The following is a 24,309-nucleotide window of genomic DNA, read 5'->3' on the forward strand; positions in this document are numbered from 1 at the left end:
AGGAGCCCCACAGCAGGAGCCCAAGCCAGGAGCCCCTCGGCAGAAGCCCATGCCAGGAGCCCACCCCAGAAACCCACAGCAGGAACCCATGCCAGGAGCCCCACACCAGGAGCCCACACCAGTAGCCCCACTCCAGGAGCACAAGCCAGGAAGCTCACACCAGGAGCCCCATGGAAGGAGCCCACGGCAGGAGCCCACACCAGGAGTCCAACACCTGGAGCCCCACAGCAGAAGCCCACGGAAATTCACACTAAACTCTGCCCACTTTTACAATGTAGCAGAAGTTGTAAAAATCGGCAAAAAGTCACAAATTACTCTAAGTATGGAGTGTGTCTTAGTTTGCCACTATTTTTACATCCGTGGCAAAAGACTGATAATGCCGTAACCCAACAAGCATTCACCTTCTGGCTGCTGCTTCGTCTTTCCACTGCAGATCCTCATGTTTTAGCCTTATACTGTATGACGATAAAATACAAGTAACCACTGGTGAATAGAAATCAATGAGGTAACCAGCGTATAAAGACTGAGGGAAGACGTCAGCAATAACCGGAGGAGGAACCCATCGTGAGCGACCCCATGTAACTCTGGCAGGTGGTCTTACCTCCGGTGACCCGCAGGGTCTTGCTCACAGAGACGGCTTCTGTCAGAGCTGGGTGTGACACATGGATGGACAGTTCTGCTCCGTTGTCCTCACCATAGCTGGGAGTGATGTGAGCAGAACATTGACAGCTGTAAGTGGAAAGTCTCTGCCAGCGAATGAAGCGGAGCAGCCCGGGTATACTGGGGGCCAGCACGGCTGCCATGTCCAGGTGTAGGGGCCCCTGTGTTTGACTGACGGCCCCATTCAGCAGACTCTGACGCTCTACGTCTATATTCACACTACTACCCCCAGCATCCTCATCCCTCATGGCTCGGGCTGAGGGAGACGCAGCTCTGGATCTCCAGCTGTGGATGGTCTTCATCTCCTCTCCTCGTCTCCTCAGACATACAGAGATCTCCAGGTCGTTAGGCTTGAAGTTCTGAACATAAAACGTCAGCGTGGTCCTGGTCATGTCAGTCAGCAGATCGCTGCCGGTGATCTCAGAAAGGACAGGAGGATCTACAGGAAGGAGACACAACCGAAATCAGGAGCCATGACAACCAGGGAGCACATCCTGACTGGGAAATCTGCCCGATAATCCATCCCAGCATAACCAGTAATAATCCATCCCAGTATAACCAGATCCCACATCCTGACTGGGAAACCTGCCCAATAATCCACCCCAGTATAACCAGAGACCACATCCTGACTCACTGGGAAACCTGCCCGATAATCCATCCCAGTATAACCAGTGACCACATCCTGACTGACTGGGAAACCTGCCCGATAATCCATCCCAGTATAACCAGTGACCACATCCTGACTGGGAAACCTGCCCGATAATCCATCCAGTATAACCAGTGACCACATCCTGACTGGGAAACCTGCCCGATAATCCATCACAGTATAACCAGTGACCACATCCTGACTGTGAAACCTGCTCGATAATCCATCCCATCATAACTAGTGATAATCCATACCAGTATAACCAGTCACCACAGGAGCCATGACAACCAGGGAGCACATCCTGACTGGGAAACCTGCCCGATAATCCATCCCAGCATAACCAGTAATAATCCATCCCAGTATAACCAGAGCCCACATCCTGACTGGGAAACCTGCCCAATAATCCATCCCACTATAACCAGTGACCACATCCTGACTGACTGGGGAAACCTGCCTGATAATCCATCCCAGTATAACCAGTAACCACATCCTGAATGACTGGGAAACCAGCCCAATAAGCCATCCCAGTGTAACCAGTGACCACATCCTGACTTGACTGGCAAATCTGCACGATACTCCATCCCAGTATAACCAGTGATAATCCATCCCAGTATAACTAGTGACCACATCCTGACTGGGAAACCTGCCCAATAATCCATCCCACTATAACCAGTGACCACATCCTGACTGACTGGGAAACCTGCCTGATAATTCATCCCAGTATAACCAGTAACCACATCCTGACTGACTGGGAAACCAGCCCGATAAGCCATCCCAGTGTAACCAGTGACCACATCCTGATTTGACTGGCAAATCTGCACGATACTCCATCCCAGTATAACCAGTGATAATCCATCCCAGTATAAACAGGGACCACATCCTGACTGGGAAACCTGCCCGATAATCAATCCCAGTATAACCAGTGACCACATCCTGACTGACTGGGAAACCTGCCCGATAATCCATCACAGTATAACCAGTGACCACATCCTGACTGTGAAACCTGCTCGATAATCCATCCCATCATAACTAGTGATAATCCATACCAGTATAACCAGTCACCACATCCTGACTTGACTGGCAAATCTGCACGATACTCCATCCCAGTTTAACCAGTGATAATCTATCCCAGTATAACTAGTGACCACATCCTGACTGGGAAACCTGCCCAATAATCCATCCCACTATAACCAGTGACCACATCCTGACTGACTGGGAAACCTGCCTGATACTCCATCCCAGTATAACCAGTGATAATCCATCCCAGTATAAACAGGGACCATATCCTGACTGGGAAACCTGCCCGATAATCCATCCCAGTATAACCAGTGACCACATCCTGACTGTGAAACCTGCTCGATAATCCATCCCATCATAACTAGTGATAATCCATACCAGTATAACCAGTCACCACATCCTGACTTGACTGGCAAATCTGCACGATACTCCATCCCAGTATAACCAGTGATAATCCATCCCAGTATAAACAGGGACCATATCCTGACTGGGAAACATGCCCGATAATCCCTCCCAGTATAACCAGTGTCCACATCCTGACTGACTGGGAAACCTGCCTGATAATCCATCCCAGTATAACCAGTGACCACATCCTGACTGACTGGGAAACCTGCCCAATAATCCATCCCAGCATAACCAGTGACCACATCCTGACTGTGAAACCTGCTCGATAATCCATCCAATCATAACTAGTGATAATCCATACCAGTATAACCAGTCACCACATCCTGACTTGACTGGCAAATCTGCACGATACTCCATCCCAGTATAACCAGTGATAATCCATCCCAGTATAACTAGTGACCACATCCTGACTGAGAAACCTGCCCAATAATCCATCCCACTATAACCAGTGACCACATCCTGACTGACTGGGAAACCTGCCTGATAATCCATCCCAGTATAACCAGTAACCACATCCTGACTGACTGGGAAACCAGCCCGATAAGCCATCCCAGTGTAACCAGTGACCACATCCTGACTTGACTGGCAAATCTGCACGATACTCCATCCCAGTATAACCAGTGATAATCCATCCCAGTATAAACAGGGACCATATCCTGACTGGGAAACATGCCCGATAATCCATCCCAGTATAACCAGTGATAATCCGTCGCAGCATAACGAGTGATAATCCATCCCAGTATAACCAGTGACCACATCCTGACTGCCCGGTACACTGATTGGGAGAGTAGCGGCGCCATGTAATATGGCGTGTCTTGATTGTAATTTCAGCCCGTTGCATGCGTAAGGGGGTGTCATGCCTCTACCCCCTTGAGGGTGTATAGTTGTATAGAAAGTCATGATGCTATATGTATTTATTACACTAAGTTATATGTACTGTATTTGTCAGCAGTGATAGGGTAAGTGCAGTACCCTTAGTCGGACACTAGTTATATTATACATAGTTATGTAGGAGGGGCTGTCTGTGTCAAGAGGAAAATGTCTTCCTGTTTAGAGTTAGTAGGTGCCTAGTGCCTGTGGTGGGTAGATAGCTCCGCAACGTTAAAGCGTTATACCCAGCCATTAAGAGTTCCGGATGGATAGCAAGTGCAGCTGAGGTAGCAGTGTAAACACAGTTCGAGACAGAAGCTAGAGAAGTCGTCCTTGACCAGTACAGGATCAGAGGTCGCTCACCATGTGGCAGATCATTGCTTGGGCTGATGCCCTCCGTACAAGTGCGAAACGGCCAAGGGAACCCTCAGGTGTCATGAGCTTGCACAGGGAGGACACTGTGTTATCGCAGGAGGTGATACATGACCCAGTAATGTACTGCAGGACGTAGGAGAAAGCATAGAGAGAGCGGAGAAGGGGAACTGTGTGGAACCTAATGTTGATGATGTAACTGTTAAGAATGTGCTGCGACAAGCAAATAGTAAAGTTCATCATTTTAAGTTTGAAAAGGACTCTGACTCTTATTGTACAACAGAAGCAGCGGAACTTCAGCCAGCCCGATGGGACCCAGATGATGCAGAGGGTGAAGCGAAAGGTATGCTGCAGAAGGGACATTGTTTACATGTTACTGGGGGCCAGGGCACGTGTGACCAGTTGTTCTCAGCCACGACTACGGCTCTGGCCCGGCCTTTTACACATGTGCCTTATATATATGTACCCACTTCCCCTCCCCTTCACTCCCTGATGAAGCAATAGCGAAACACGCTTTGGAGTGGTGGGCAGGGACCAGTGGTGTGAGGGGACCAGTAGTGTGAGGGAAGCAGTGATTGCCGGGAACCAGTGGTGTGAGGGGGACCAGTGGTGTGAGGGGGACCAGTGGTGTGAGGGGACCAGTGGTGTGAGGGGACCAGTGGTGTAAGGGGACCAGTAGTGTGAGGGAATCAGTGGTGTGAGGGGACCAGTAGTGTGAGCGGACCAGTGGTATGAGGGGACCAGTGGTGCGAGGGGACCAGTGGCGGGCAAGGACTGTGCTCACTATGTGGCTTTTGGATGAGTATTACTCGTTGAGGCTGCTGTCTTTGGGAATATTTCTCTATTTTTCCTTATTCATCCCATCATATATTTGAATTGGACATAACTAATTATATAATCATTATTTCAATATAGGAGTTTCACATTTTGTATTGAAGAACTGAAATAAAATCACTTTTTGATATTTTAATTTTGTGAGAAGAACTTGTAATAAATAAGGAAAAGAATCCGTGTAGACCGCTACATATAAGAGGTATATAATGAATAGGAATACAAAATCATAAATATTAAATAAGGTACAACAGCACTGTATTTAATATTTATGATTTTGTATTCCTATTCATTATATACCTCTTATATGTAGTGGTCTACACGGATTCATTTCCTTATTTAATACAAATGCTTCTCACAAAATTAGAATATCATCAAAAAGTGATTTTATTTCAGTTCTTCAATACAAAATGTGAAACTCCTATATTCTATAGAGTAACTACACACAGTGATCTATTTCACGTGTTTATTTTATGTTAATGTTGATAATTATGGCTTACAGCCAACGAAAACCCAAAAGTCATTATCTCAGTAAATTAGAATACTTTATAACACCAGCTGGAAAAATGATTGTAAAATCTGAAATGTTGTCCTACTGAAATGTAGGTTAAGTAAATGCCCTCAATGCTTGGTCAGGGCTCCTTTTGCATCAAATACTGCATCAATGTGGCGTGGCATGGAGGCGATCAGCCTGTGGCACTGCTGAGGGTTTATGGAAGCCCAGGTTGCTTTGATAGCAGCCTTCAGCTTGTATGCATTGTAGGGTCTGGTGTCTCATCTTCCTCTTGACAATACTCCACAGATTCTCTAAGGGGTTAAGGTCAGGCGAGTTTGCTGCTAATCAAGCACAGTGATACTGTTGTTTTTACACCAGGTACTGGTACTTGTGGCAGTGTGGACAGGTGCCAAGTCCTGCTGGAGAATTAAATTTCCATCCCCAAAGAGCTTGTCGGCAGAGAGAAGCATGGGGTGCTCTAAAATTTCCTGGTAGACGGCTGCGCTGACTTTGGTCTTGATAAAACACAGTGGACCTACACCAGCAGATGACATGGCTCCCCAAACCATCACTGATTGTGGAGACTTCACACTAGACCTCCAGCAGTTTGGCTTGTGGCCTCTCCACTCTTCCTCCAGACTCTGGGACCTTGATTTCCAAATGAAATGCAAAATTTACTTTCATCTGAACACAACACGTTGGACCACTGACAACAGTCCACTTCTTTTTCTCCTTGGCCCAGATAAGACGCTTCTGGCGCTGTCTATTGATCATGAGTGGCTGACACAAGGAATGCGGCACTTGTAGCCCATGTCCTGGATACATCTGTGTGTGGTGGCTCTTGAAGCATTGACTCCAGCAGCAGTCCACTCCTTGCGAATCTCCCCCACATTATTGATTGGCCTTTGCTTAACAATCCTTTCCAGGCTGCGGTTATCTCGGTTGCTTGTGCACCTTCTTCTACTACACGTTTTCCTTCCACTCCACTTTCCATTAATAGGCTTGGATACAGCACTGTGTGAACAGCCGGCTTCTTTAGCAATGATCTTTAGTGGCTTCCCCTCGTTGTGGAGTGTGTCAGTGACAGCCTTCTGGACATCTGTCAGGTCAGCAGTCTTCTCCATGATTATGGAGCTACTGAAACAGACTAAGAGACCTTTATAAACACTTAGGAGCCTTTACAGGTGTTTTTTTGTTAATTATTCTAATTTACTGAGATAATGACTTTTGGGTTTTCATTGGCTGTAAGCCATAATCATCAACATTAACAGAAATAAACATGTGAAATAGATCACTCTGTGTGTAATGACTCTATATTACACTGCGTGCAGAATTATTAGGCAAGTTGTATTTTAGAGGATTATTTTTATTATTGATCAACAACTATGTTCTTAGTTAACCCAAAAGGCTCAGAAATATCAAAGCTTAATATTTTAGGAAGTTGGAGTGGTGTTTTTTTATTTGGCTATCTTAGGAGGATATCTGTTTGTGCAGTTAACTATTACTGTGCAGAATTATTAGGCAACTTAATAAAAACCAAATATAATCCCATCTCACTTGTTTATTTTCACCAGGTAAACCAATATAATTGCACAACATTTAGAAATAAACATTTCTGACATGCAAAAACAAAACCCCAAAAAATGAGTGACCGATATAGCCCCCTTTCTTAATGATGACACTCACCAGCCTTCCAACCATAGATTCTGTGAGTTGCTTGATCTGTTTACGACCAACATTGCGTGCAGCAGCCACCACAGCCTCCCAGACACTGTTCCAAGAGGTGGACTGTTTTCCTTCCCTGTAGATCTCACATTTTATGAGGGACCACAGGTTCTCTATGGGGTTCAGATCAGGTGAACAAGGGGGCCATGTCATTATTTTTTCTTCTTTAAGACCTTTACTGGCCAGCCACGCTGTGGAGTAGTTGGAGGCATGTGATGGAGCATTGTCCTGCATGAAAATCATGTTTTTCTTGAACGATACTGAATTCTTCCTGTACCACTGCTTGAAGAAGTTGTCTTCCAGAAACTGGCAGTAGGTCTGGGAGTTGAGCTTCATTCCATCCACAACTCGAAAAGGTCCCACAAGTTCATCTTTGATGATACCAGCCCATACCAGTACCCCACCTCCACCTTGCTGGCGTCTGAGTCGGAGTGGAGATCTCTGCCCTTTACTGATCCAGCCTCTGGCCCATGAAGAGTCACTCTTATTTCATCAGTCCATAAAACCTTTGAAAAGTCAGTCTTAAAATATTTCTTGGCCCAGTCTTGACGTTTTATCTTACGTTTCTTGTTCAAAGGTGGTAATTTTTCAGCCTTCCTTACCTTGGCCATGTCCCTGAGTATCGCACACCTTGTGCTTTTTGATACTCCAGTAACGTTGCAGCTCTGAAATATGGCACAACTGATGGCAAATGCCATCTTGGCAGCTTCACGCTTGATTTTCCTCAATTCATGGGCAGTTATTTTGCGCCTTTTTTGCCCAACACGCTTCTTGCGACCCTGTTGGCTATTTGCCATGAAACGCTTGATTGTTCGGTAATCACGCTTCAAACGTTTGGCAATTTCAAACACTGCTGCATCCCTCCGCACGACATCTCACAATTTTGGACTTTTCAGAGCCAGTCAAATCTCTCCTCTGACCCATTTTGCCAAAGGAAAGAAAGTTGCCTAATAATTAAGCACACCTTACATAGGGTGTTGATGTCATTAGACAACACCCCTCCTCATTACAGAGATGCACATCACCTGATTTACTTAATTGGTAGTTGGCTCTCAAGCCTGAACAGCTTGGAATAGGACAACATGTATAAAAAGTATCATGTGATCAAAATACAACTTGCCTAATAATTCTGCACGTGGTGTATATAGGAGATTCATTTTTTGTATTCAAGAATTGAAATAAATTAACTTTTTGGTGATATTCTAATTTTGTGAGAAGCACGTTTATTTATCCAAAGGGAACAACTATCTATATAAATTAATAGATGGTGGCCCGATTCTAACGCATCGGGTATTCTAGAATATGTATATATGTATGTATGTATGTATATAGCAGCCACATAGTATATAGCACAACCCACGTAACACAGACAGCCATGTAGTATATAGCACAGCCACGTAGTATATAGGAGCCACGTAGTATATAGCAGCCACGTAGAATATAACACAGCCCACATAGTATATAGCACAGCCACGTAGTATATAGCACAGCCACATAGTATATAAGACAGCCTACGTAGTATATAGCACAGCCACGTAGTATATAGCTGCCACGTAGTGTATAGCAGCCACGTAGTATATAACACAGCCACGTAGTATATAACACAGCCCATGCAATATATAGCAGCCACGTAGTATATAGCACAGCCATGTAGTATATAGCAGCCATGTAGTATATAGGAGCCACGTAGTATATAGCACAGCCACTTAGTATATAACACAGCCTACGCAGTATATAGCACAGCCCACGCAGTATATAACACAGCCCACGTAACACAGACAGCCACGTAGTATATAGCACAGCAACGTAGTATATAGCATAGCCACGTAGTATATAGCAGCCACTTAGTATATAGCAGCCACTTAGTATATAGCAGCCACTTAGTATATAGCAGCCACTTAGTATATAACACTGCCAACGTAGTATATAGCACAGCCGCATAGTATAACACAGCCCACGTAGTATATAGCACAGCCATGTAGTATATAGCTGCCACGTAGTGTATAGCAGCCACGTAGTATATAACACAGCCCATGTAATATATAGCAGCCACGTAGTATATAGCACAGCCATGTAGTATATAGCAGCCATGTAGTATATAGGAGCCACGTAGTATATAGCACAGCCACTTAGTATATAACACAGCCTACACAGTATATAGCACAGCCCACACAGTATATAACACAGCCCACGTAACACAGACAGCCACATAGTATATAGCACAGCAACGTAGTATATAGCATAGCCACGTAGTATATAGCAGCCACTTAGTATATAGCAGCCACTTAGTATATAACACTGCCAACATAGTATATAGCACAGCCGCGTAGTATATAACACAGCCCACGTAATATATAGCACAGCCCACGTAATATAACACAGCCCACGTAGTATATAACACTGCCCACGTAATATATAGCACTGCCCACGTAATATATAGCACAGCCCACATAGTATATAACACTGCCCACGTAGTATGTAGCAGCCACGCAGTATATAACACAGCCCAAGTACTATATAGCAGTGTGGGCATCATATCCCCGTTAAAAAAAAAAAATAAAAAATAGTTATATACTCACCCTCTGGAGGCACCGGATCCAGGCGAGGCGTTTAGCGATGCTCCTCGCGACGCTCCGGTCCCAAGAATGCATTGCGGTCTCGCGAGACCGCAATGCATGGCCCAGAGCGTCGCAAGGAGCGGGAAAGGCCCCGGAAGGTGAGTATATCACGAAATTACCCAGATGACTTAGCCAGACCGTAATTACCGCTAAGTCATTTGGGTAATTTCGCAATGCATCTCTGGGAACGGAAGCTGCCTCGCCGCTCGCGCACATCGGTGGACGATGGAGGGTGAGAATAGCACCATTTTTAATTTTTTTATTATTTTTAACATTATATCTTTTTACTATTGATGCTGCATAGGCAGCATCAATAGTAAAAAGTTCGTCACACAGTGTTAATAGCAGCGTTAACAGACTGCGTTACATCGCATTATGTCACGGTGTAACGCAGTCGGTTTAACGGACTGCTACAACGCTATGTGGGTGGCGGGCGCTGACTGAGGGGGGGCAGTATGGAGGAGGCGCTGAGTGCAGGGGAGTAGGGAGCGGCCATTTCGCGGCCGGACTGTGCCCGTCTCTGATTGGTCCCGGCCAGCTGGTCGCGACCAATCAGCGACTTGGGATTTCCGTGACAGACAGACAGACGGAAAGACAGACAGAAAGACGGAAGTGACCCTTAGACAATTATATAGTAGACTAGATGGCAGCCCGATTCCAAAGAATCGGGAGTCTAGAATCCATATATACTTTATTTATTCAAATGTAAGAATAATACAATTAATAAATAATAGTAAGAAAGAACAAAAAATGGCTGCACTCACCAGCTCTTGACAATTCTTGTTATTTAAGGTACAGTTACACAGGATCCATGAACATGCTTATGAGGGGACTGATGAAAGACATCAGACAACAACTTTGCGTGTTGTGGCAAATGCCACAACAACGGTTCTTTGCTTAAGAACAATAATGTAAATAATAAATAATATGTATCAATAACTATGTATATTGGTATGTTCTATGACATTTTAAAATATTTCATTATTATGTGGAAAAGCTCTTAGTACCCATACTGGCGCATACTTGTGTGCCCATCAGGTATTTTCACAGTAAAATTTTCACAGGTGGGGCCCCTCGTCCTCCGATTTGGTGGGTGGGGACCCTCGGCCTCCGATTTGGTGGGCGGGGACCCTCGGCCTCCAATTTGGTGGGCGGGGACCCTCGGCCTCCAATTTGGTGGGCGGGGACCCTCGGCCTCCGATTTGGTGGGTGGGGACCCTCGGCCTCCGATTTGGTGGGCGGGGCCCCTCGGCCTCCGATGTGGTGGGCGGGGCCCCTCGGCCATCGCTTTGGTGGGCGGGGCCGGGCCCCTCGGCCTCCGCTTTGGTGGGCGGGGCCGCTCGGCCTTCGATTTGGTGGGCGGGGCTCCTCGGCCTCCGATTTGGTTGGCGGGGCCCCTCGGCCTCCGATTTGGTTGGCGGGGCCCCTCGGCCTCCGATTTGGTTGGCGGGGCCCCTCGGCCTCCGATTTGGTGGGTGGGGACCCTCGGCCTCCAATTTGGTGGGCGGGGCCCCTCGGCCTCCGATGTGGTGGGAGGGGCCCCTCGTCCTCCGCTTTGGTGGGCGGGGCCGGGCCCCTCGGCCTCCGCTTTGGTGGGCGGGGCCGCTCGGCCTTCGATTTGGTGGGCGGGGCTCCTCGGCCTCCGATTTGGTTGGCGGGGCCCCTCGGCCTCCGATTTGGTTGGCGGGGCCCCTCGGCCTCCGATTTGGTTGGCGGGGCCCCTCGGCCTCCGATTTGGTGGGCGGGGACTCTCGGCCTCCGATTTGGTGGGCGGGGACCCTCGGCCTCCGATTTGGTGGGCGGGGACCCTCGGCCTCCGATTTGGTGGGCGGGGACCCTCGGCCTCCGCTTTGGTGGGCGGGGCCCCTCGGCCTCCGATTTGGTGGGCGGGACCCTCGGCCTCCGATTTGGTGGGCGGGGACCCTCGGCCTCCGCTTTGGTAGGTGGGGCCCGTCGGCCTCCGATTTGGTGGGCGGGGCCCCTCGGCCTCCGATTTGGATGGTGTGGACCCTCGGCCTCCGATTTGGTGGGCGGGGACCCTCAGCCTCCGATTTGGTGGGCGGGGACCCTCGGCCTCCGATTTGGTGGGTGGGGCCCCTCGGCCTCCGATGTGGTGGTCGGGGCCCCTCGGCCTCCGATTTGGAGGGCGGGGACCCCCGGCCTCCGATTTGGTGGGCGGGGACCCTCGGCCTCCGATTTGGTGGGCGGGGACCCTCGGCCTCCGATTTGGTGGGCGGGGACCCTCGGCCTCCGCTTTGGTGGGCGGGGCCCCTCGGCCTCCGATTTGGTGGGCGGGACCCTCGGCCTCCGATTTGGTGGGCGGGGACCCTCGGCCTCCGCTTTGGTGGGTGGGGCCCGTCGGCCTCCGATTTGGTGGGCGGGGCCCCTCGGCCTCCGATTTGGATGGTGTGGACCCTCGGCCTCCGATTTGGTGGGCGGGGACCCTCAGCCTCCGATTTGGTGGGCGGGGACCCTCGGCCTCCGATTTGGTGGGTGGGGCCCCTCGGCCTCCGATGTGGTGGTCGGGGCCCCTCGGCCTCCGATTTGGAGGGCGGGGACCCCCGGCCTCCGATTTGGTGGGCGGGGACCCTCGGCCTCCGATTTGGTGGGCGGGGACCCTCGGCCTCCGATTTGGTGGGCGGGGACCCTCGGCCTCCGATTTGGTAGGCGGGGACCCTCGGCCTCCGATTTGGTGGGCGGGGACCCTCGGCCTCCCATTTGGTGGGCGGGGACCCTCGGCCTCTGATTTGGTGGGCGGGGACCCTCGGCCTCCGATTTGGTGGGCGGGGACCCTCGGCCTCCGATTTGGTGGGCGGGGCCCCTCGGCCTCCGATGTGGTGGTCGGGGCCCCTCGGCCTCCGCTTTGGTGGGCGGGGCCGGGCCCCTCGGCCTCCGCTTTGGTGGGCAGGGCCGCTCGGCCTTCGATTTGGTGGGCGGGGCTCCTCGGCCTCCGATTTGGTTGGCGGGGCCCCTCGGCCTCCGATTTGGTTGGCGGGGCCCCTCAGCCTCCGATTTCGTTGGCGGGGCCCCTCGGCCTCCGATTTGGTGTGTGCTCTGCCTGGGGCCACTGTGCTCTGCCTGGGGCCCCATATGCTGCCTGGGGCCCCTGTGCTCTGCCTGGGGCCCCGTGTTCTGCCTGGGGCCCCATGTTCTTCCTGGGGCCCCTGTGCTCTGCCTGGGGCCACTGTGCTCTGCCTGGGGCCCCATGTTCTGCCTGGGGCCACTGTGCTCTGCCTGGGGCCCCATAAGCTGCCTGGGGCCCCTGTGCTCTCCCTGGGACCACTGTGCTCTGCCTGGGGCCCCATATGCTGCCTGGGGCCCCTGTGCTCTGCCTGGGGCCCCATATGCTGCCTGGGGCCACTGTGCTCTGCCTGGGGCCCCATATGCTGCCTGGGGCCACTGTGCTCTGCCTAGGGCCCCATATGCTGCCTGGGGCCCCTGTGCTCTGCCTGGGGCCCCATATGCTGCCTGGGGCCCCTGTGCTCTGCCTGGGGCCCCATGTTCTGCCTGGGGCCCCTGTGCTCTGCCTGGGGCCACTGTGCTCTGCCTGGGGCCCCATATGCTGCCTGGGGCCCCTGTGCTCTGCCTGGGGCCCCATATGCTGCCTGGGGCCCCTGTGCTCTGCCTGGGTCCCCTGTGCTCTGCCTGGGGACCCATGTTCTGCCTGGGGCCCCTGTGCTCTGCCTGGGGCCACTGTGCCCTGCCTGGGCCCCATATGCTGCCTGAGGCCCCTGTGCTCTGCCTGGGGCCCCATATGCTGCCTGGGGCCCCTGTGCTCTGCCTGGGGCCACTGTCCTCTGCCTGGGGCCCCATAGGCTGCCTGGGGCCCCTGTGCTCTGCCTGGGACCACTGTGCTCTGCCTGGGGCCCCATATGCTGCCTGGGGCCCCTGTGCTCTGCCTGGGGCCACTGTGCTCTGCCTGGGGCCCCATATGCTGCCTGGGTGTAGGACACTGGTGACGTCACTTATCTGCCTGGGGCCCCTGTGCTCTGCCTGGGTGTAGGACACTGGTGACGTCACTTATCTCCGGACATTAGCTCCGGACATTAGCTCCGGACATTAGCTCCGGACATTATCTCCGGACATTAGCTCCGGACAAAGCCACGGAAGTTGGCACAAATTGCAGGAAGTAGTATTCTAGGCAATTATATATTAGATAACCTCTGATCTTTATGTAATGCTTATAAATGAAATGTGATTAGTCCGTGTGATATTATGTCATGTACACCCTGCTCCCCTCATACACATACATACAGTACTAGATGTTTCCAGCCAGCTAACGCTCGGCACGCTCATTACTATCTAACTAACGCTGCTGGTGATTAAACTAAAGTAAATAATGACAACATTCAATAGCGCTTACGCAGGTGGTAAATTAACTTAAAATGAAGTTAATAACAATAGTGTGGTCATGTGTTGGGGGCGGGATTATGTGTGGTGATGTGGTGGGGGGGCGGGATTATGTGTGCTGATGGGGTGAGGGGGTGGGATTTTGTGTGGTAATGGGCTGGTGGGCGGGATTATGTGTGGTTATGTGTTGGGGGGCGGGATTTTGTGTGGTGATGTGGTGAGGGGGCGGGATTGTGTGTGGTAATGGGGTGGGGGGCGGGATTATGTGTGGTGATGTGTTGGGGGGCAGGATTATGTGTGGTGATGTGGTGGGGGGCAGGATTATATGTGGTGATGTGGTGGGGGGCGGGATTATGTGTGGTGATGTGGTGGGGGGCAGGATTATGTGTGGTAATGTGGTGGGGGGCAGGATTATGTGTAGTAATGCGGTGGGGGGCGGGATTATGTGTGGCGATGTGGTTGGGGGGCGGGATTATGTGTGGTGATGTGGGGGGGGCGGGATTATGTGTGGTGATGTGGTGGGGGGCGGGATTATGTGTGGTGATGGGGTGGGGTGGCAGGATTATCTGTGGTAATGTGGTGGGGGCGGGATTAGGTGTGGTAATGTGGTGGGCGGGCGGGATTATCTGTAGTAATGTGGTGGGGGGCCGGGATTATGTGTGGTAATGTGGTGGGCGGGCGGGATTATCTGTAGTAATGTGGTGGGGGGCGGGATTAGGTGTGGTAATGTGGTGGGGGGCGGGTTTATCTGTAGTAATGTGGTGGGGGGCGGGATTGTGTGGTAATGTGGTGGGGGCGGGATTATGTGTGGTAATGTGGTGGAGGGCGGGATTATGTGTGGTAATGTGGTGGGGGGCGGGATTATGTGTGGTAATGTGCTGGGGGGCAGGATTATCTGTGGTAATGTGGAGGGGGGCGAGATTATGTGTAGTAATGTGGTGGGGTGGTGGGATTATGTGTGGTGATGTGGTGGGGGGCGGGTTTATGTGTGGAGATGTGGGGGGCGGGATTATGTGTGGTAATGTGGTGGGGGCGGGATTATGTGTGGTAATGTGGTGGGCGGGTGGGATTATCTGTGGTAATGTGGGGGGCAGGATTATGTGTGGTAATGTAGTGGGGGGGCGGGATTATCTGTTGTAATGTGGTGGGGGGTGGGATTATGTGTGGTAATGTGGTGGGGGGCGGGATTATGTGTGGTAATGTGGTGGGGGCGGGATTATCGGTGGTAATGGGGTGGGGGGGCGGGGTTATATGTGTGGTGATGTGTTGGGGGCGGGATTGTGTGGTGATGTGTTGGGGGGCGTGATTATTTGTGGTGATGTGTTGACGGGGCGGGATTAGGTGTGCTGATGTTGTGGGGGGGCGGGATTATGTGTGTTGATGTGGTGGGGGCGGGATTTGTGGGGGGGCGGGATTGTGTGTGGTGATGTGGTGCGGATTTTGTGTGGTAATGTGGTGGGGGCGGGATTGTGTGTGGTAATGTGGTGGGGGGCGGGATTGTGTGTGGTAATGGGGTGGCGGGCGGGATTGTGTGTGGTGATGTGGTGGGGGGCGGAGCTATTGTGCAGTGGGCGGGATTAGCGAGTAATCACGATGCCTCTTATATATATTCATATATTTTTATATTTCGTTTTTTAATTATGTGTTGTGTAATCATGTGCTTTAATTATGTTTTTGTGATTAATAATTAATGTGGTCACTGGTTATACTGGGATAGATTTCCAGGCAAGTTTACCAGTCAAGATGTGGTCACTGGTTATACTGGGATAGATTAACAGGCAGGTTTACCAGTCAGGATGTGGTCACTGGTAATACTGGGATGGATTATCGGGCAGGTTTACCAGTCAGGATGTGGTCACTGATTATACTGGGTTGGATTACCGGGCAGGTTTACCAGTCAGGATGTGGTCACTGGTTATACTGGGATGGATTATCGGGCAGGTTTCCCAGTCAGGTTGTGGTCACTGGTAATACTGGGATGGATTATCGGGCAGGTTTACCACTGGATATAATCCATCCTATCACTGCTCCCCAACCACACACGCCTCACTGATATCCCAATCTTGGGCCTCACCTTTCTTCACCACTTCATGGTAAAGGAGACCAGTGAAGAGGAGCACCGTAGCAAGTAACGTCCCGACCAGGGCTCCAACAACTGTTCCAGAATTTTCTTTTCTTTCTATAATCACAAGGAATAACACACAGATCTATCATCAGAGTGAGGACCTCAGGCATCGGGGAACGATTAATAATAATAATAATAATAATTTTTATTTCTATAGCGCCAACATATTCCGCAGCACTTTACATTATAGAGGGGATTTGTACACACAATAGACATTACAGTATAACAATAACCACAGATGAAAACAGATACCAAGAGGAGTGAGGGCCCTGCTCACAAGCTTACAATCTATGGGGAAAAGGGGAGACTCGAGAGGTTGATGGTAACAATTGCTTTCGTTGTTCGGACCAGCCATAGTGTAAGGATCGGGTGTTCATGTAATGCTGCATGAACCGGTTATCAGCCTAAGTATGTAGCAGTACAGACACAGAGGGCTATTAACTGCATAACGCATATGAGAGCATGATGCAAGGAACCTGATTATGGTTTAAGTTTTTTGAATGGGCCACACAGGGATAGTTAGGTTAATGCGTTGAGGCGGTAGGCCAGTCTGAACAAATGCGTTTTTTTTACACGCTTAAAACTGTGGGGATTGGGGATTAATCGTATTAACCTAGGTAATGCATTCCAAAGAATCGGCACAGCACGTGTAAAGTCTTGGAGACGGGAGTGGGAGGTTCTGATTATTGAGGATGCTAACCTCAGGTCATTAGCGGAACGCAGAGCATGGGTAGGGTGGTAGGCTGAGACCAGGGAAGAGATGAATGGTGGTTCTGAGCCATGGAGCGCTTTGTGGATGAGGGTAATAAGTTTGTACTGGATTCTGGAGTGGATGGGTAACCAGTATAATGACTGGCAAAAGGTAGATGCATCAGTGTAACGATTGGTGAGGAATATGATCCTGGCTGCAGCATTCAGGACAGATTGGAGAGGAGAGAGTTTGGTAAGAGGGAGACCGATTAGTAGAGAGTTACAATAGTCCAGACGAGAATGAATAAGAAAAATAGTAACAGTTTTTGCAGAGTCGAAAGTAATAAAAGGTCGAATTCTAGAAATATTTTTGAGGTGCGGATAACAAGAGCGAGCCAGTGATCGGATGTGGGGGGTGAATGAAAGTTCGGAATCAAGTATGAACCAAAGGCAGCAGGCATGTTGCTTGGGAGTAACGGAGATGACAATGTCAGGCAAAGGTAGGTTAGTAGAGGGAGAAAACACGAAGAGTTCAGTTTTTGACAGGTTCAGTTTCAGATAGAGGGAGGACATGATGTTAGAGACAGCGGTAAGACAATCACTGGTGTTTTCTAGAAAGGCAGGCGTGATATCAGAAGCAGAAGTGTATAATTGGGTGTCATCAGCATAGAGATGGTACTGGAACCCAAATCTACTGATTGTTTGTCCAATAGGGGCAGTATACGAAGAGGAGGGGGCCTAGGACTGATCCTTGAGGAACCCCAACAGTAAGGGGAAGGTGAGAGAAGGAGGAACCAGCAAAAGATACAGTGAAGGACCGTTCAGAGAGATAGGAGGAGAACCAGGAGAGAACGGTGTCCTTGAGACCGATGGAGTGTAGCATAGTGAGGAGGAGCTGATGATCCACAGTATCGAATGCTGCGGTGAGATCCAAGAGAATTAGCATGGAGCAGTGACCATTAGATTTAGCTGTTAGAAGATAATTAGAAACTTTAGTGAGGGCAGTTTCAGTAGAGTGTAAAGAGCGGAAACCAGATTGAAGAGGGTCGAGAAGAGAGTTATCTGAGAGATAGCGGTTAAGACGGGAGTGGACCAGGCATTCCAGGAGATTAGAGAAGAAGGGAAGATTAGAGACAGGTCTATAATTAGCTGCAGTTTTGGTTGAGGGATTTGTTTAAGTAATGGATGTATGATGGCATACTTTAATGAGGAGGGAAAGATACCAGGAGAGAGAGAGAATATTTTTGTTAGGTGAGTGGTGACAGCAGGGGAAAGGGACTGGAGGAGATGTGATGGAATAGGATCACTGGTGCAAGTGGTCGGGCAAGAAGATGCAAGGAGCCTGATTAATTTTTCTGTGACTGGTTCAAAGTCAGAGAGTGAGCTAGAAGCAGTGGGGGAGAGAGGACAGTGCATGATATGAGGGGATTGGGAGATAATTTCCTGTCGGATATGGTTAATTTGTTTCTTTGAAATAATTGGCCAGATCGTCAGCATGGAGATCTGTGGTTGGAGCCTGCACTCTTGGGTTGAGAAGGGAATGAAAAGTGTCAAACAGACGTTTAGGGTTATTGAACAGTGAGGTGATGAGCGTGTTGAAATAGGTTTGTTTGGAGAGGTGAAGGGCAGAGTTGTATGTTTTAAAAATAAACTTATAATGATTTGATTGTACCTACATCTGGATATGTGGCTGGTTGTAAATCAGGAATCTGTAAGGCCCCATACACACAGAGCTGGCTCCTGTGTACGGGACATCTACATAGACTGGTGGGAGGGTGACTGTCCGGGCACCACCAGTTATAGTGCAGATGACGACATAGTGACCAATGTGTGTCCCCCTACTCACCAAAATATACGTAATGGATAATTGGCTTCCTGTGAACACGACCGAAATCCATTTTTGAGGCTGCTCGTCTCATCAGGTGTGGAGCTGAGGGGCCAGCTTTTCTTTCTTATTGTTGTGCTTGATTTCCCTTATGTACACAAGTGGTTAAAATTGTTGGTACCCCTCGTTTAATGACAGAAAAACTCACAATGGTCATATAAATAACTTGAATCTGAAAAAAGTAATAAAAAATAAAAAATCTATGAAAATGGATAAATGAAAGTCAGATATTGCTTGTCAACCACGTTTCCACAGAATTAAAAAAAATATATAACTCATGAAATAGGCCTGGACAGAAATGATGGCAACCTTAACTTAATATTTTGTTGCACAAGCTTTTGAGGCAATCACTGCAATCAAACAATTCTTGTAACTGTCAATGAGACTTCTGAAACTCTCGACAGGTATTTTGGCCCACTCCTCAAGAGCAAACTACTCCAGTTGTCTCGTGTCTGAAGGCTGCCTTTTCCATTTAGGTCAAGGCTCATAGAAGGCCACTTCAGAATAGTCCAATATTTTCCTCTTAGCCATTCTTGGGTGTTTTAGCTGTGTGTTTTGGGTCATTATCCTGTTGCAAGACCCATGACTTGCGACTGAGACCAAGCTTTCTGACACTGGGCAGCACATTTCTCTCTAGAATCCCTTGATAACCTTGTCCCTTTCATTGAACCCTGCACAAATTCTTGACACCCTGTGCCAGATCCAGCATAGCAGCCCCAGAACTTAACAGAGCCTCCTCCATGTTTCACAGTAGGGACAGTGTTCTTTTCCTGATATGCTTCATTTTTCCATCTGTGAACATAGAGCTGATGCGCCTTGCCAAAAAGTTCCATTTTTGTCTCCTCTGTCCATAGGACATTCTCCCAGAAGCTTTGTGGCTTGTCAACATGTAGTTTTGCAAATTCCAGTCTGGCTTTTTTATGATTTTTTTTTCCACAATGGTGTCCTCCTTGGCCGTCTCCCATGAAGTCTACATTGGATCATACAACGTCGGATGGTGCGATCTGACACTGATGTTGCTTGAGCTTGAAGTTCACCTTCAATCTGTTTTGAAGTTTTTCTGGGCTCTTTTGTTACCATTCGTAGTATCCGTCTCTTTGTTTTGTCATCAATTTTCCTCCTGCGGCCATGTCCAAGGAGATTGGCTACAGTCCCATGGATCTTAAATTTCTGAATAATATGTGCAACATGGAGAGACTGTGGACCTGGATGGTCCCTGTGTTGGAAGGTCCGGCGGGTGGACTGGATTCCTGAATACCTGTCATGATTCTCAATGGCGAGACAACATAGCCCAGCATATATGAGAACTAGCTCTTGGAAGATGGAAACTATACTGACCATGAACTAAACCTGCCGCACAACTAGAAGTGGCCGGGTAGCATGCCTACGTTTTTTTATCCCTAGATGCCCAGCGCCAGCCGGAGAACTACCTAATCCTAGCAGAGGAAAAGACAGTCCTGGCTCACCTCTAGAGAAATTTTCCCAAAAGGCAGACAGAGGCCCCCACATATATTGGCGGTGATTTTAGATGAAATGACAAACGTAGTATGAAAATAGGTTTAGCAAAATCGAGGTCCGCTTACTAGATAGCCGGAAGACAGAAAGGGCACTTTCATGGTCAGCAGAAAACCCTATCAAAACACCATCCAGAAATTACTTTAAGACTCTAGCATTAACTCATAACACCAGAGTGGCAATTTCTGCTCACAAGAGCTTTCCAGACACAGTAACGAAACAGCAGCTGTGAACAGGAACAAAATGCAAAAACACACAAGGACAAAAGTCCAACTTAGCTGGGAGTTGTCTAGTAGCAGGAACATGCACAGAAAGGCTTCTGATTACATTGTTGACCGGCATGAAACTGACAGAGGAGCAAGGTTATATAGCGACTCCCACATCCTGATAGGAGCAGGTGAACAGAGAGGATGATGCACACAAGTAATTCCACAAGTGGCCACCGGGGGAGCCCAGAATCCAATTTCACAACAGTACCCCCCCCTCAAGGAGGGGGCACCGAACCCTCACCAGAACCACCAGGGCGATCAGGATGAGCCCTATGAAAGGCACGGACAAGATCGGAGGCATGAACATCAGAGGCAGTGACCCAAGAATTATCCTCCTGACCGTATCCCTTCCATTTGACCAGATACTGGAGTTTCCGTCTGGAAACACGAGAGTCTAAGATCTTTTCCACAACGTACTCCAACTCACCCTCAACCAACACCGGAGCAGGAGGCTCAACGGAAGGCACAGCCGGTACCTCATACCTGCGCAACAATGACCGATGAAAAACATTATGAATCGAAAAGGATGCAGGGAGGTCCAAACGGAAGGACACAGGGTTAAGAATCTCCAATATCTTGTACGGGCCGATGAACCGAGGCTTAAACTTAGGAGAAGAAACCCTCATAGGGACAAAACGAGAAGACAACCACACCAAGTCCCTAACACAAAGCCGAGGACCAACACGACGACGGCGGTTGGCAAAAAGCTGAGTCTTCTCCTGGGACAACTTCAAATTGTCCACCACCTGCCCCCAAATCCGATGCAACCTCTCCACCACAGCATCCACTCCAGGACAATCCGAAGATTCCACTTGACCGGAGGAAAATCGAGGATGAAACCCCGAATTACAGAAAAACGGGGACACCAAGGTGGCAGAGCTGGCCCGATTATTGAGGGCGAACTCCGCCAATGGCAAAAAAGCAACCCAATCATCCTGATCCGCAGACACAAAACACCTCAAATATGTCTCCAAGGTCTGATTAGTCCGCTCGGTCTGGCCATTAGTCTGAGGATGGAAAGCAGACGAAAAAGACAAATCTATGCCCATCCTAGCACAGAATGCCCGCCAAAATCTAGACACGAATTGGGTCCCTCTGTCAGAAACGATATTCTCCGGAATACCATGCAAACGAACAACATTTTGAAAAAACAGAGGAACCAACTCGGAAGAAGAAGGCAACTTAGGCAAGGGAACCAGATGGACCATCTTAGAGAAACGGTCACACACCACCCAGATGACAGACATCTTCTGAGAAACAGGCAGATCCGAAATAAAATCCATCGAGATGTGCGTCCAAGGCCTCTTCGGGATAGGCAAGGGTAACAACAATCCACTAGCCCGAGAACAACAAGGCTTGGCCCGAGCACAAACGTCACAAGACTGCACAAAGCCTCGCACATCTCGTGACAGGGAAGGCCACCAGAAGGACCTTGCCACCAAATCCCTGGTACCAAAGATTCCAGGATGACCTGCCAACGCAGAAGAATGAACCTCAGAGATGACTCTACTGGTCCAATCATCAGGAACAAACAGTCTACCAGGTGGGCAACGATCAGGTCTATCCGCTTGAAACTCCTGCAAGGCCCGCCGCAGGTCTGGAGAAACGGCAGACAATATCACTCCATCTTTAAGGATACCTGTGGGCTCAGAATTACCAGGGGAGTCAGGCTCAAAACTCCTAGAAAGGGCATCCGCCTTAACATTCTTAGAACCCGGTAGGTAAGACACCACAAAATTAAACCGAGAGAAAAACAACGACCAGCGCGCCTGTCTAGGATTCAGGCGCCTGGCAGACTCAAGGTAAATTAAATTTTTGTGGTCAGTCAATACCACCACCTGATGTCTGGCCCCCTCAAGCCAGTGACGCCACTCCTCAAAAGCCCACTTCATGGCCAAAAGCTCCCGATTCCCAATATCATAATTCCGCTCGGCGGGCGAAAATTTACGGGAAAAAAAAGCACAAGGTCTCATCACGGAGCAGTCGGAACTTCTCTGCGACAACACCGCCCCAGCTCCGATTTCAGAAGCGTCGACCTCAACCTGAAAAGGAAGAGCAACATCAGGCTGACGCAACACTGGGGCGGAAGAAAAGCGGCGCTTGAGCTCCCGAAAGGCCTCCACAGCATCAGGGGACCAATCAGCAACATCAGCACCCTTCTTAGTCAAATCAGTCAATGGTTTTACAACATCAGAAAAACCAGCAATAAATCGACGATAAAAGTTAGCAAAGCCCAAAAATTTCTGAAGACTCTTAAGAGAAGAGGGTTGCGTCCAATCACCAATAGCCTGAACCTTGACAGGATCCATCTCGATGGAAGAGGGGGAAAAAATGTATCCCAAGAAGGAAATCTTTTGAACCCCAAAAACACACTTAGAACCCTTCACAAACAAGGAATTAGACCGCAAAACCTGAAAAACCCTCCTGACCTGCTGGACATGAGAGTCCCAGTCATCCGAAAAAATCAGAATATCATCCAGATACACAATCATAAATTTATCCAAATAATCGCGGAAAATGTCATGCATAAAGGACTGGAAGACTGAAGGGGCATTTGAAAGACCAAAAGGCATCACCAAATACTCAAAATGGCCCTCGGGCGTATTAAATGCGGTTTTCCACTCATCCCCCTGCTTGATTCGCACCAAATTATACGCCCCACGGAGATCAATCTTAGAGAACCACTTGGCCCCCTTTATACGAGCAAACAAATCAGTAAGCAGTGGTAACGGATATTGATATTTAACCGTGATTTTATTCAAAAGTCGATAATCAATACACGGCCTCAAAGAGCCGTCCTTCTTAGACACAAAGAAAAAAACGGCTCCTAAGGGAGATGACGAAGGACGAATATGTCCCTTTTCCAAGGACTCCTTTATATATTCTCGCATAGCAGCGTGTTCAGGCACAGACAGATTAAATAAACGACCCTTAGGGTATTTACTACCCGGAATCAAGTCTATGGCACAATCGCACTCCCGGTGCGGAGGTAGTGAACCAACCTTGGGTTCTTCAAAAACGTCACGAAAGTCAGACAAGAATTCAGGAATCTCAGAGGGAATAGATGATGAAATGGAAACCAAAGGTACGTCCCCATGAGTTCCTTTACATCCCCAGCTTAACACAGACATAGCTCTCCAGTCGAGGACTGGGTTATGAGATTGCAGCCATGGCAATCCCAGCACCAAAACATCATGTAGATTATACAGCACCAGAAAGCGAATAACCTCCTGGTGATCAGGATTAACACGCATAGTCACTTGTGTCCAGTATTGTGGTTTATTACTAGCCAATGGGGTGGAGTCAATCCCTTTCAGAGGTATCGGAGCCTCCAATGGCTCCAAATCATACCCACAGCGTTTGGCAAAGGACCAATCCATAAGACTCAAAGCAGCGCCAGAGTCGACATAGGCGTCCGCGGTAATAGATGACAAAGAACAAATCAGGGTCACAGATAGAATAAACTTAGACTGTAAAGTGCTAATTGAAACAGACTTGTCAGGCTTCTTAGTACGCTTAAAGCATGCTGATATAACATGAGTTGAATCACCACAATAGAAGCACAACCCATTTTTTCGTCTAAAATTCTGCCGCTCGCTTCTGGACAGAATTCTATCACATTGCATATTTTCTGGCGTTTTCTCAGTAGACACCGCCAAATGGTGCACAGGTTTGCGCTCCCGCAGACGCCTATCGATCTGAATAGCCATCGTCATAGACTCATTCAGACTCGCAGGCACAGGGAACCCCACCATAACATCCTTAATGGCATCAGAGAGACCTTCTCTGAAAATCGCCGCCAGGGCGCACTCATTCCACTGAGTAAGCACAGACC

At 49.1% G+C, this 24,309-nt stretch overlaps 1 protein-coding gene across 1 annotated transcript in view; it reads right to left on the bottom strand.

The window, feature by feature from the left end:
* LOC143806312 (uncharacterized) overlaps positions 1-24,309 on the bottom strand; it is a 175,316-nt gene that overhangs the window by 89,738 nt on the left and 61,269 nt on the right. Inside the window, exons 4-5 of the mRNA XM_077286556.1 lie at positions 16,065-16,169; positions 602-1,099 (exon numbers count right to left, since the gene is read on the bottom strand). Of these exons, the coding sequence (XP_077142671.1) occupies positions 602-1,099; positions 16,065-16,169 (603 nt within the window). The remainder of the gene's footprint in view (positions 1-601; positions 1,100-16,064; positions 16,170-24,309) is intronic.

The sequence above is a fragment of the Ranitomeya variabilis genome, chromosome 2 (assembly GCF_051348905.1).
Source record: "Ranitomeya variabilis isolate aRanVar5 chromosome 2, aRanVar5.hap1, whole genome shotgun sequence".
Taxonomy (NCBI): Eukaryota; Metazoa; Chordata; class Amphibia; order Anura; family Dendrobatidae; genus Ranitomeya; species Ranitomeya variabilis.